General features: G+C 42.1%; 1 protein-coding gene across 1 annotated transcript in view; it reads right to left on the reverse strand.

Annotated features, from left to right (window-relative positions):
• Positions 1–12,656, reverse strand: part of LOC103730001 (disintegrin and metalloproteinase domain-containing protein 2) — a 67,102-nt gene that overhangs the window by 20,462 nt on the left and 33,984 nt on the right. Inside the window, exons 12-15 of the mRNA XM_008828144.2 lie at positions 9,367–9,544; positions 6,848–6,946; positions 6,551–6,746; positions 236–341 (exon numbers count right to left, since the gene is read on the reverse strand). Of these exons, the coding sequence (XP_008826366.1) occupies positions 236–341; positions 6,551–6,746; positions 6,848–6,946; positions 9,367–9,544 (579 nt within the window). The remainder of the gene's footprint in view (positions 1–235; positions 342–6,550; positions 6,747–6,847; positions 6,947–9,366; positions 9,545–12,656) is intronic.

A 12,656-nucleotide genomic window follows, 5' to 3' on the forward strand; every position in this document is an offset into this window, starting at 1 on the left:
AAGAGAGCAGTTGTGGCTTGGCTGAAATGGCTCATTTGGGAGAACCTCGGACTCGAGAATAGCTGGGGTATGTGGGGACAGAAACAGTGCTTATTTCTGTAGCTATGACGTTTGTCATCTGATTAAACATGATGGGGCTTCACAGTCAGTGATATTTTCCTTACATATAAAAAGTGACATGATATTTTGAAATACAAGGCAATAGAGATTTTCGGTTAGATTTCCTAAGGCATACTTAGGTGAGCAGGCTATGTACCCATCAGCAGTGATGCCACAGTTCCCAGATATGTCGTTCTTAGAATTCAGTTCATTATAGCATTCGTTGGTACCAAAGTCTGCATCTGGAAGCAGAAGGAGTGCTGTTAGCCACATTGACCTTATGGCCCTTAAAACTAAATAAGCACAGCATACATTTGAAATTCTGAAATTATTTAAAATATACTGCAGGAGCTGGAGAGATGGCTCAGCAGTTAAGAGCCCTGGCTGCTCTTGCAGAGGACCTGGGCTCAATTCCCAGCGCTCACATGGCGGCTAACATCTGTCCATGACTCCCATCCCAGGGGATCTGACGCCCTCTTCTGACTCTGCAGGTACTACATGGCACAGGTGCACTTACACACATGCAGGTGATACATTCATACACAAATAAACCCATACAATAGAATCCTAATATAGAACTGAAAATACAAGCTAGATGTTGGATCACAAAAACCACTTCTGTGAAATATGTAAAACTTGACAAGACTCTCCTGTATTTTCCACACACATAAACTAGATACAGCTTAGCATTAAGTTACATGTAGTTTAAAGTGTAATGATAATAAACCCATACAATATACAAGAAGGCTATTTTAAACAATCATTGGCTTACTGGTCAATAAAACTATTGCTTGTATAAATGTTTTTTCAAACCGCTCACCAATTTTTAAAAATTGAGCTTTTGTACATTTCATACAACAGTTCTTAATCAAACTCAGACCCCTCCCCTATTCATGCCCCCCCCACCTCATGCATCCCGCCATACATTAAGTCCTATCCAGTCAAGCATTTGTACCCAGATGCCCTTTGGTGCAAATTCATCGGCTGGAGTCTAGTCAGCCTATCTAGAGATTGTTGGTAAGGTCTAGTCTCCCTCACCCAGTAGTAATCAGTCTCCAGTAGTTCCCAGTCTAGGGCCAAACTGCCACTCATTTCCCTCCTCCACTCTGGACCTTTGTCTGATTGAGTTGGCATGGGTCTTGGGCTCGATGTCACCATTGCGGTAAGTTCACATGTGCAAGCTTCCAGTGGCCCGAAAGCCTCTGCTCACCAATTATTTTTGTCATCTCTGCTCTATTTTTAATTCTGAGATTCAAACTGCTACAAGAACAGCTTCTTTTTCATAGTCTCCGCCTGGATACACTTTGGCGGGGCCGTTTGACAACTGCTCTGTGAGACTAAAAAAAAAAGACCCATCGTGAGAACAGGCCCAGCAGGCGCACTAAGTGCTCAGTTAAGATGCCGTGAACCCAAAGTTAATTGTTTTGTCCCAATGATCATTTGGAGCTGGTTGTGGGTAAGAAGTCAACATTGTAAACATGGCTGGTAGGGCAGAAAATCAGTGCTCATGGAGAGTGAAGGAGCAAGGGTCTGAGAATGTTTCATAGCTGCAGAAACAAAATTACAGCTTCTGGGACCCTTCACACTCAACTGACTCCTTCTGCTCTTTCCTGATACCAAACATGGGAAAGATGGATCAAACTGTGAAAAGCAAGATGGCTTTCACCTGCCACGTCTGTGATATGGTCGCACATTTGTTCCTGTATAGGTCAAAGCACTCAGATGAAAATCCTGGCGACCCATGGGAGAGAGAGACAGAAATTCAGCCATATCCAAATTCTAAGTGAAGCTCATTGACTATCAATTATCAACACGTATCAAATGAATCAAGACGATGAGTTTCCCATTCGATGTCTTGCAAAGGAAAAAGACAGGGCTAGCATCTGCATAAGGATGCTGTGATGGATAGCTTTAGTGTCAACTTGACACACCTGGGTTGAGGGAGCCTCGGTTGGGGAATTGCCTCTATTGGACTGGCCTGTGGCCATGTCTGAAGGGCATCTTCTTGATGAGTGATGTGGGAGGGCCCAGCCCACTGTGGGTGGTGCCACCCCTGGGCAGGTGGGCCTGTGTTGCATAAGAAAGCAGGCTGAGCAAGGGCCAAGGGAGCAAGTCAGTAAGCAGCGTTCCTCTATGGCCTATGGTCCAGCTCCTGCTTCCAGGTTCCTGCCCTGAGTTCCTACCTTGGGCTCCCTGATGAACTGCGACCTGGGAGTTGTAAGCTGAATAAACCCTTTCCTCCCCAAGTTGGTATTGGTCAGAGTGTTTTGTCACAGCAATGAAGAAACAAACTAGAACAGATGCTTAGTCTACAGACAACCAGTAAGGATGGAAGCACCAGATATGTGTCTCCAGCTACAGTTTCACTCAGAAATAAATAAAACAAAGACAGCTAGCTATCTTGAAAATAATTGAGCGAGTGTCGTGGTGCATACATCAAAAAAATGACAAAGACTGTAATCTATAAGAAATAAAAAGTATCAAAAATGGAAATTGAAGTAATTACAGAAATTTAAATATAAACATAACAATATTTGGATTTTTAATATTTTTTAAAAGTATGTTGACTTAGCAACAATGGTACATTTTAGAACTGTAGCGTACAGTGCATAAAAGCAAATTTCCCAATGCTTTCAACTTCCTGGCTTGTTTCTCTTTGAGATTCAGGGACAGTAAATCAGTATTCCCAGGAATTCTCAGAAATTTCAAAGTTACAATCATTTTAGGCATACTTCTAGAAATCTTCAGTCCATATTTTGAATAACTAAAATTCTTATTTAAAGAATAAAATACACTGAATTTAGTAGTATTTACAAAGGATGACAGTCTACAGTGATACTCCAACAATGTAAATCATCATTTAAAATTCAGATCTCAGGACTGGAGAGATGACTCGGAAGTTAAGAGCACTGGCTGTTCTTGCAGAGGACCCAGGTTCAGTTCCCAGCACCCACATGACAGCTACTTACCATCTGTAGCTCCAGTTCTAGGGAACCTAACACCCCCTTCTGACCTCCCCAGGTACTGCATGACATGGGTGCACTCACACACATGCAGACAATATACTCATACACATAAAATAAAATATATGAAATATAGGTTTATATTTAATATTAATTTTAATGTCAAGGCAGACCCCAGTTCAGTCCCTGGAGCCCACAGTGGAGGAAGAGAGCTGACTCTTCAAAGTTATCCTTTGACCCTGACATCTGTGTCATGGCATGCATGCACCTGCACACACACATGTGCGTGCATGTGTGCATGCACACACCACCACCACCACCAACAACAACAACAAATACATTTTTTTAAAGAAGAAAATGCATTGTCAGTGCTACAGTTTGAAGCCCCACCATGATGTGCCTCGCCAGCACATAATGTACTGAAAACAACAGGGCCAGGAAACTGTGAACTAAAACCTCTGAGACTGTGAGCCAAAATAAATCACAGAGCTCGACCTGCTTCTGCCTCCCGAGTGCTGGGATTAAAAGCATTCAGATCTTTCATGAGTTTTCATGAATTTTTTTAATTCAATTTTTTTTCATGTGGTGCTGGGGATTAAACCTATAGACCTCACTCATGTCAGGAAAACACTTTTTCACTGAGCTACACCCCAAACCCATTTTATGACCTTTTCTTAATACACCCTTCCCTGCTTTTGCATCATGGATATTTTATTTTCTTCTTTTTCAAAATTTATTTCTATTTTATGTGCATGAGTGTTATGCGTACATGGTAAGTGCACCAGTGTCATGCGTGCCTGTGGAAGACAGAAGAAGGCATCGGATCCCCTGGAACTGGAGTTACGGATGGCTGTTAGCTGCCACGTGGGTGTTGGGATTTGAACCTGGGTCTTCTGCAAGAACAGCTAGTGCTCCTAACTGCTGAGCCATCTCTCCAGACCCCACAGATCTATGATTTTTATGCTTACAGTTCACTCTTTAGATCCATTATTCTAGTTTGAGCAATTTGCATGAGAACCCACCAGTCATGTTCCTAATGTTTACTTTAAGAATTTGTATTAGTGACTGGAAAGCTGGCTCAGGGGTCAAGAGGACCAAGGTTCAGTTCCCAGCACCTATGGCAGCTCATAATCATCCTTAATTCCAAGGCTTTTGATACTTTCTTCTGTTCTCCTCATGCACCAGGCTTGCACATGGTGCACATACATATGTGCAGGCAAATACTCATATACATATATTACAAATAAATAAATCCTTTAAAAAATCAATTATTGACTTCATTTTTTTTGACACTGATGTTTAGTATTGTGCTTCCTGTGTCTGGGATGGTTTCATGAACACATGGTATGGAGTGACTGGATCTAGCTTCATGTTAATATCAAGGATTCAGATTTCATATTTTCAAAATTCTGTGATGGATTTTATATCACCTCTATCTCTGGATCATCTCCAAGTTTTTATTTAATTTCTTCAATACATTCCTTATTTTCACACATCACCTCTGGGCTTCTGTTTACTGAATTCCTCTCTTTTGAAGTTTCTATGTTGCTGCTATGAAGCGATTTGGGACATGGAATAAAAACAATCAAGATGGTCACACACGGTAGCATTCATGTGCAATCCAGCAATCAGGAGGCTGAGGCAGGAGGATGCTGAGTTCCAGGACAGCCTGGGATACACAGTGAAACACTGTCAAGAATTTAAAAGTATTAAAAAGATACTATGATATTTCTCAGAATAGGGTGAACTTTTCATAGTTTTTTACTCTCGAGGTTATTTATTCCATTACTTTTAAAGATTTGTTTTTAATTTCTTTTTTTTTTTTTTGGTCTTTTTGAGACAGGGCCTCCCTGTAGCCCCAGCTGTCCTGGAACTCACTATGTAGACCAGGCTGGCCTTGAACTCACAGAGATCCTCTTGCTCTGCCTCCCAAGTGCTGGGATTAAAGGCGTATGCCATCACACCTGGCTTTAATTTTAAAAAAATTTAAAGCTTTATTAAAAATTTAAAACTTAATTTTATTGTTATTTATGCGTGTGTGTGTGTGTGTGTGTGTGTGTGTGTGTACACCAGTGCACGTGCAAATGCCTCCAGAGTCCAGAAGAGGGCATTGGAGCCACTGGAACTGGAGTTACTGGCAGCTGGGAGCCACCTGATGTAGGTGCTGGTTCCTCTACAGGAGCAGCTAGCAATCTTAACTGCTGAGTCATCTTTCCAGGCCAATCTTCTTTTCTTTCTTTCTTTCTTTCTTTTTTTTTTTCTTTTAAAAGTTTTAGAAGCATTACTCAAGAATATCTAATTTGTTAAAGAACACTGTTGCGGGACATTCATTAGTTTGTAAATAATGCATTTAATTTTCATTCTTGTTTGGTATCTAGCATTTTGAGGTTTTTAATCGTTAGTTAAAATTCTTTAATTTTTAATATATAATTTTTATTGAGTTTTTGTGCATTTTGTATAATAGATCTTAACCAAATTTAGATCCCCTTCCCCCATTTGCATCCACCAGAGCCCCCCCCCCCCTGGATTTCATGCATTCTGTCATATATGTTAAGGCCTATCCAGTCAAGCATTTGGATCCAGATGTCCCTCAGTGCAAGTTCATTCTCGGGAGTCTAGCCAGCCTATCTAGAGTCTCTCCCTTAAAGAAGATCAACTTTCCCTCACCCAGTAGTAATCAGCTGCCAATAGTTCCTCGGCTAAGGTTGGGACCTGCTGCCCGTTTTCCCAGTTCTAGGCTGGGTTTTTGTCTGACTGAGTCAGCATAGATCTTGTGCATGCTGTCACCACTGCTGCAAGTTCCTGGAAGCCTGAAAGCCTATGTTTCCCTATGTTCACGTACCAACCCTGGCTCTTACAATCTTTCTGCCCCCTCTTCTGCAGTGGTCCCTGAGCCACGAGTGGGTGAGGTGTGATATAGGAGTGCCATCCAGGGACACACTTTTCAATCTCTTATTCTCTAAAACTTGGTCAGTTGTGGCCTCTGTGCACACTGTACTCTGTTACATGAGGACGCTGCAGTGGCAAGAGTTGCGGGATGCGTTTGTGTTCTCTCCTCCCCGTTCCCATACGTTCCATGAGCCTTAGGAGTAGAGGTTCCATTGTAGATGTGTCACTTAGGGCTATGGTATCAGCATTTTGATTAGGGGTGAAGCCGAATACTGATTTCTTAGGTGAACGTAGTGGCTCAGGTTTGTAGCCTCAGCTCCTTGAGAGACGGAGGCAGGAGGATCACAAAGTAAAAGCTTGCCTGGGCTACAGGGAAAGTTCAAGTCCAGTCTGGGTAACTTAGTAAGACAATCTCAAAAATAAAAAGGGAGGGGGAAAGGGAGCAGAGACTGGAGATGTCAGTGGTAGTGTTCATATACAGCATGTGTTCAATTCTCGGTACTGCAAACAAAACAAAACAAAGCAAAGGAAAACAAACCAAACCCTTTCTTTTTAGGACCCAGAGATGCCTGCATGGAAAATCAAGTGATTAAGAATACCTTCACCAAATGTATCTGCACACTGCTTTGACCCGCTCTGGCAAGATCCATTAATACAGATCCACTGATTGTCTCCACACGGGTGTCCGTTGTGGACAAAGAAGTCTTCGTCACACACCGCTGCTGAGCCATTGCAGTACTCCACGAGATCACACTCCTCATTGGCGGGCCTGCACACGCTTCCTTTTTTCATCACCTGATGGGGTCAAGTCAGTCATATGGAATAAGGTGGCTCACGGGGAAAGACACATGCTAAAAAACACTGATGCTCACTGTATAGATGTAAAAGGCTCTTACATTACAGTTATCACAGCACGGGCCATCAGCACAAACTGAACCTTGTGACAGTTGACACGTGGCAGGATCACAGCATGGTGGAGGGTTATTGCCACACCCCTGAAAGGCAACCCACATTGGATAGACAATTTAATGTCAACATATTACATAACATACAGACAGATGCTCATGCTCCCTGTTGGCAAACAGAAATAAAAATGGGAGTCACTTATTTACTCATCTGACAGACATTTATTGATTACCTACTAAGTGCTAGGTCCTTTTTTGTTTATTTGGTTGGGTTTTTGTTGTTGTTGTTTTTGTTTTATATTTGAGACAGGGTCTCCCTGGCCTGGAACTGGTCTGGAACACCCTATGTAGACCAGGATGGCCTCCATCTCATAGAGATTCACCACCTACCTCTGCTTCCCAAGTACTGGGATTAAAGGTGTGTGCCCAACTAGGTTGTTTATATTCCTAGGATAGAGTTTGCTACATTGGTAACAGAATTCAGATGCCATAAGAATCATCATATTTGAGACACTGAGGCTTTTTTAGACAAAGAGATGGTTAAATATAAGATGTGAAACTAACAGAAGTTAAGATTTCAAAACTATTGCAGTGACTCTATTATTGCTATAGTTCTAAACCTACTATCTTATATTTTAATGTCTCAATAACATTTTATGGGTATTGTGTTTTTTTTTTTAAATATGTATGTATGCATGTCTCTGTGTGCTTGCCATGAGCACAGGTGCCTACATAGGCCAGAAGACGGCATCAGGTCCCCTGGAGCTGAAGTTACAGGCAGTTGTGAGCCACCCAATGTGCATTCTGGGAACTGAACTTGGATCCTCTGGAAGAGCAGCAAGTACTCTTAACTGCTGAACCATCTGTCCAGCCCCTGTCTAGATGAGGTTGGCCTGTGTGTAGGGTTCTGTCTTGATTATATTCATTGTGGTGAGAGCTCCTGCTCAGTGTGGACAGCACCTTTTCCTGGGTTTGGGTCCTTGGACTTTGTCAGAGTGGAGGAAGCCAGCGAGGCACTAGATAAGCAAACACATTCCTCCTCTCTCTGCTTTTGACTGTGAATGTAACTAGCTGTTTCAAGTACCTACTGCTTTGACCTCCCTGCCATGATGGACTGTAATCTTGGAACTGTGAGCTAGAATGATCCCTTTTCTTTCCAAAGCTGCTTTTGTCAGTTTTATCATAGCAACAGGAAAGGGAACTAGGACAGCATTTAAGCACCTGAAGCTCGTTTTCTATTGAGCAGGGTTCACATCAGGGCCCTTAGCCAACATACAGGGAACTTTGATCTTCTGCTTACCTGGTTCCCCAAGTACATTGTACTCTCAGTAGTCTGGAAAACAGCTTGCTTTCCTGTTGTGTTATCTGTGTTTCATCTCGCTTATTCCCTTTTATCTAATCCTTCCCACTTCTCTCCAATCTTACAGTGTTACATAAAATTTCTATGGTTTGGAAAAACTACCTATGGTTATATGTATGTTTCAAGTAATTTTGGCTTAATTATGGGCCTGAATTAAAGTATCTCCAAGCCACAAATGTGCCTCCCACATTTTCTTATTTCACAGTGAAAGCTTTGCATCATCTTTCTGAATGGCAAAGGAGCTTGTGTTTACGAGAAAGGCTGAGAAAGAGTAGAGTCACGGGGAAGAGATGGGACCTGTACCAATTCGATCGTGGGACCTAATGGTCTTGAAAATGACTTGCTTGAAAACTCAGAATGGAGTGTGGGAGGGAGGAATGGAGAGATGGTGGTCTGGGGATACAAGATTTCAGACATGCAGGATTAATACGTTCTGGAAATCTAACGTAACAGTGTGACTATAGTTACGAGAGCATATTGCACACTTGCAGTTTGCTAACAGAATGCATCCTAACTCTTACCAGGAGAGGGAGAAGAGAGAGAGTGAGAAAGAGAGAGAGAGAGGGATGGAGGGAGGGAGGGAGGGAGGGAGAGAGAGCGAGAGCGAGAGCGAGAGCGAGAGAGAGAGAGAGAGAGAGGGAGAGAGAGAGGGAGAGAGAGAGGGAGAGAGAACTCATAAGCCGGGCATGTTGGCTCATATCTGTTATCCCAGCCCTGAGACCGAAGAAGCTGGGACAGAACTGTTGGGAGTTTTGGGTCAGCCTGGGCTACAGAATGAGACCCTATGTCAAACAAACAAACCAAACAAGCAAACAAATAACTGTAGAACATGCTAACTATGTGAGTTGGCAAGGTAATTAGCTTAATTGTGTTATTTCACAATGCACACATTATCAAATGAACTTGTGCATGATAAATGCACACGATTTCTTTAGTTGCCAACTATATATCAATAGAGTAAAAAAAATAAAAGCATTTGCATGCATAACCTATACATCAGTGAGCCTGCAGGGAAATATGTAGGTTCGTGTCCCTCATAAAGGCTTTTGTAGAAGAATGACTAATGGCAAATGAAGGAAAATTACTGCAACACCTTAAACACTAACTCTAGGGGTGCAATTCTGGTCTCCAACTTTCCAAAAATACTGACCTCAGTTCCACAATCACAGACTTCTCCTGTTTCCAATTTTCCATTCCCGCAAACTGCCTTCTTGTAAGACAGCTGTAACCGTGGCTGGTTCAGAAGACAATAGGAGCTTTGACTTGAGATAAAGCTTGTAAATTTTTCAATGCTGCAATTGCTAAAGGTCTTCATACCACTGGAATAACTGAAAACATGTCAGATTTCTATGTTAAGGGTTTCCATAAACCTCTTACCCTTAGGATAAAACTATTTAATCAGTATTCCACAACAGCAGCTGAACTTTTCTGTGCACAGGACATCGATAGTGCATGGATTTCTGTTCAATCTTGTCATCAGTAGCAATGAATTGTGTTTGCTTTCTATCACGTTTTTTTGTGATGCCAGCCTCTTGTTTTAGCTTCTGCATTATGAATCACTGTTTTTTTTTAAGCTGTTGCTTCGTTTTTGCTCGATGACTTCTATATGATGGAATGGCCACGCCTTAAAAAAATTAAGTCTTTTCCTCTCTTTTAGCTGTTCTTCATAGGTAATTACTGCCCCAGTTTTATAGTTTTAAGAAGAGCTACATCTTGGTTTTCCTCAAACTTATCACCTAAACTCTGGAGTCTAGTGTCTGACTTGTTTGTATGTGCATGTATGTGTGTATGCTTTTGTGTATGTGAGTACGTGTGTGTGTGTGTGTGTGTGTGTGTGTGTGTGTATGTAAGAGACAGAAGTCAGAGGTCACTCTTAGGTGTCATTCCTCAGGTGAAGTCCACTTTGCTGTTCGGCAAGGTCTCTCACTGACCCAGAACTTTGCTGACTTGGTTACCCTGTCTGGCCATCAAGTCCCAGGAATCCTGCTGTTTCTAAGCCTCCAGCACTATGATCGCAGGCTCATGCTATCAAGCCTGGCTTTTTTCATTTTTTCACTTGGGTCCTAGGGATCCAGCCCAGGTTTCTGGGCTTGGACAGAAAGCACTTTTACTCACTGATCCATCTCCCCAGCTCTGATACCTGACTCTTTTCTTGGTGCATCTTCTTGATCTTACCTTATAAACATATTAAATTTAAACTCCATAAACTCTAGATCCCTTTGCCTCCAAATCTGCCCCCCACAAAGGACAGCATAGCGTTAGTATCCATAATCTGTGAGCAACCAAACTGCATGGTTAAAACTGTAGATTCATGTTTGTGGTGTTTGGTATCAATTGTTAACTTGACACCTAGGAGGCAGGACCCCAGACACACCCATGAGGGATTGTCTTGATGAAGTTTATTGATGTGGGAAGACTCATTTTAACTGTGGGCAGGACTACTCCTTGACCAGGAGCTCCTCGGTTGTACAACGTGGAGGCAAGCTGAGCACTGGCATGCGTGTCTTAATTCTTTCCTGTCTACTTCTGGACTGTGGATGTGAGGTGCTCAGCGGTCTAGAGCTCCTGCTGTTGTGCCTTCCCAGTAATAATGGACTGTACCCCGGAGTTATGAGCCACAATAAGCCCTCTCTCCTGTAAGTTGTTTTTGTCAGGGAATTTTGTCACAGCAACAGAGATCCTTGTAAGAGATACGTAAATACTATGCATTTCATTTCCCTCTTTCCAAAATGAAGACAAAAGCATTATCTCATAGAGTTGTGAGAATATCATTTATGCAAAGCACTGAAACCTGCTCTCATGCAGAATTTGCTCCATTAGTAAACTTGATAAATGGAGCACTTGATAATTTGAGAAAATGACAACTAGCAAGGTGATCAGGACAAAATATCAAAGCATCTTCTGTTCCTCACCATGCCCCTATCTGCCATAAAATCCTGTCAAACTTGCCCGCTAATCACATTCAGAATGCATTCTCCATGACAGCTGCCTGTTCCCAGACTCACCATCTCTCATACAGGTGGTCCAGCTGAGCGTGTGTTTCAATACTTGTTCTCTCAATCAACACAATCAAGACGTTCCCCAAAACATGGATTGATAATTTAAAAATTTTTTATTTATTATTTTTATTTTATGTGCATGAACGTTATGCCTGCATGTAGGTAAGTGCGCCTGTGTCGTGCAATGCCCACGGAGGACAGAAGAGGCCATCGGATCCCCTGGAACTGGAGTTACAGACAGTTGTTAGCTGCCATGTGGGTGCTGGGATTTGAACCCAAGTCTTCTGCAAGAACAGCTGGTGCTCTTTACCCCTGAGCCATCTCTCCAGCTCCAAGGATCTATAATTTGATGATGGGAATGACTAATATAATGTAAGGTGGTAAGCTTGATGGTCTCAGAGCCTAATCATTTGTATTACTGCAAGAAGATGTTATTCACATGAGGATGACATAGACTTTGGAAGAAGCTGCTGTTAATGTTGAGATGTGTGTGTGTGTGTGTGTGTGTGTGTGTGTGTGTGTGTGCAGTGTAGGTACAGCCTCATTGAACATAGCTTTCAATTATATTAACTATGCATAATAGATTTATTATAAATTTCCAACAGTTTTGTGTGTGTGTGTGTGTGTGTGTGTGTGTGCATGCCTGTGTATGCCACAGCTCACATGTGGAAGTCATAGGACAACTTGCAGGAATTGGTTCTCTTCTTCTCCCATGTGTATCCCAGGGATTGAACTCAGGTTGTCAGGATAGGCAGCAAGCACCTTTACCTCCTGAGCCATCTCACCAGCATGCTTTCTATCTAAATACCAGAAAGCAGAAGAGCAAAAGTAATAAAGGGTCACAAAATGGCTCTGCAGGTAAAGGCACTTGCTGTATAGCCTGTGTTTAATCTCCCAAAGCCACATAAAGGCAGAAAGAGAGAACTGACCCCTCAAGATTGTCCTCTCACCTCCACATAAATTCCATGGCATGGGCACTCCCCTATATATCATGTAAACACCACACACACACACACACACACACACACACACACACACACACACACATTGAAATGAAAAGGAATGGAACTTGAAAGGACATACCCACAGGTATGTGTGGGTCTGTGATAAGCGTTGTGATAATGACATGGACATTGTTACTAGGAAACACAATGCGAATTGCCATTCATCCAGGTGGTGAACAGATTTACAGCTTGAATGTCCTATGGATTTTGGCTCTTTCCTCTCTCCCTTCTCCCATTTTTCTTTGATAACAGAGCCTCTAAGCCCCTGAATTTAGTTGGACATGTGATTCTCTAGCATATGTGATTCCCCAGATCCCACTGGCTTTTAAAGATGAACAAATGAAGATTATAAAAATAAGTTTATGATAAACTAATCAATTTTGATAAGATGGGCACATATTAGAAAAATAAAAATAGCCCAAATCAAAATAGAGCTC

This window comes from Nannospalax galili, unplaced genomic scaffold (assembly GCF_000622305.1).
Source record: "Nannospalax galili isolate Female #2095 unplaced genomic scaffold, S.galili_v1.0 scaffold612, whole genome shotgun sequence".
In the NCBI taxonomy this organism is placed as follows: Eukaryota; Metazoa; Chordata; class Mammalia; order Rodentia; family Spalacidae; genus Nannospalax; species Nannospalax galili.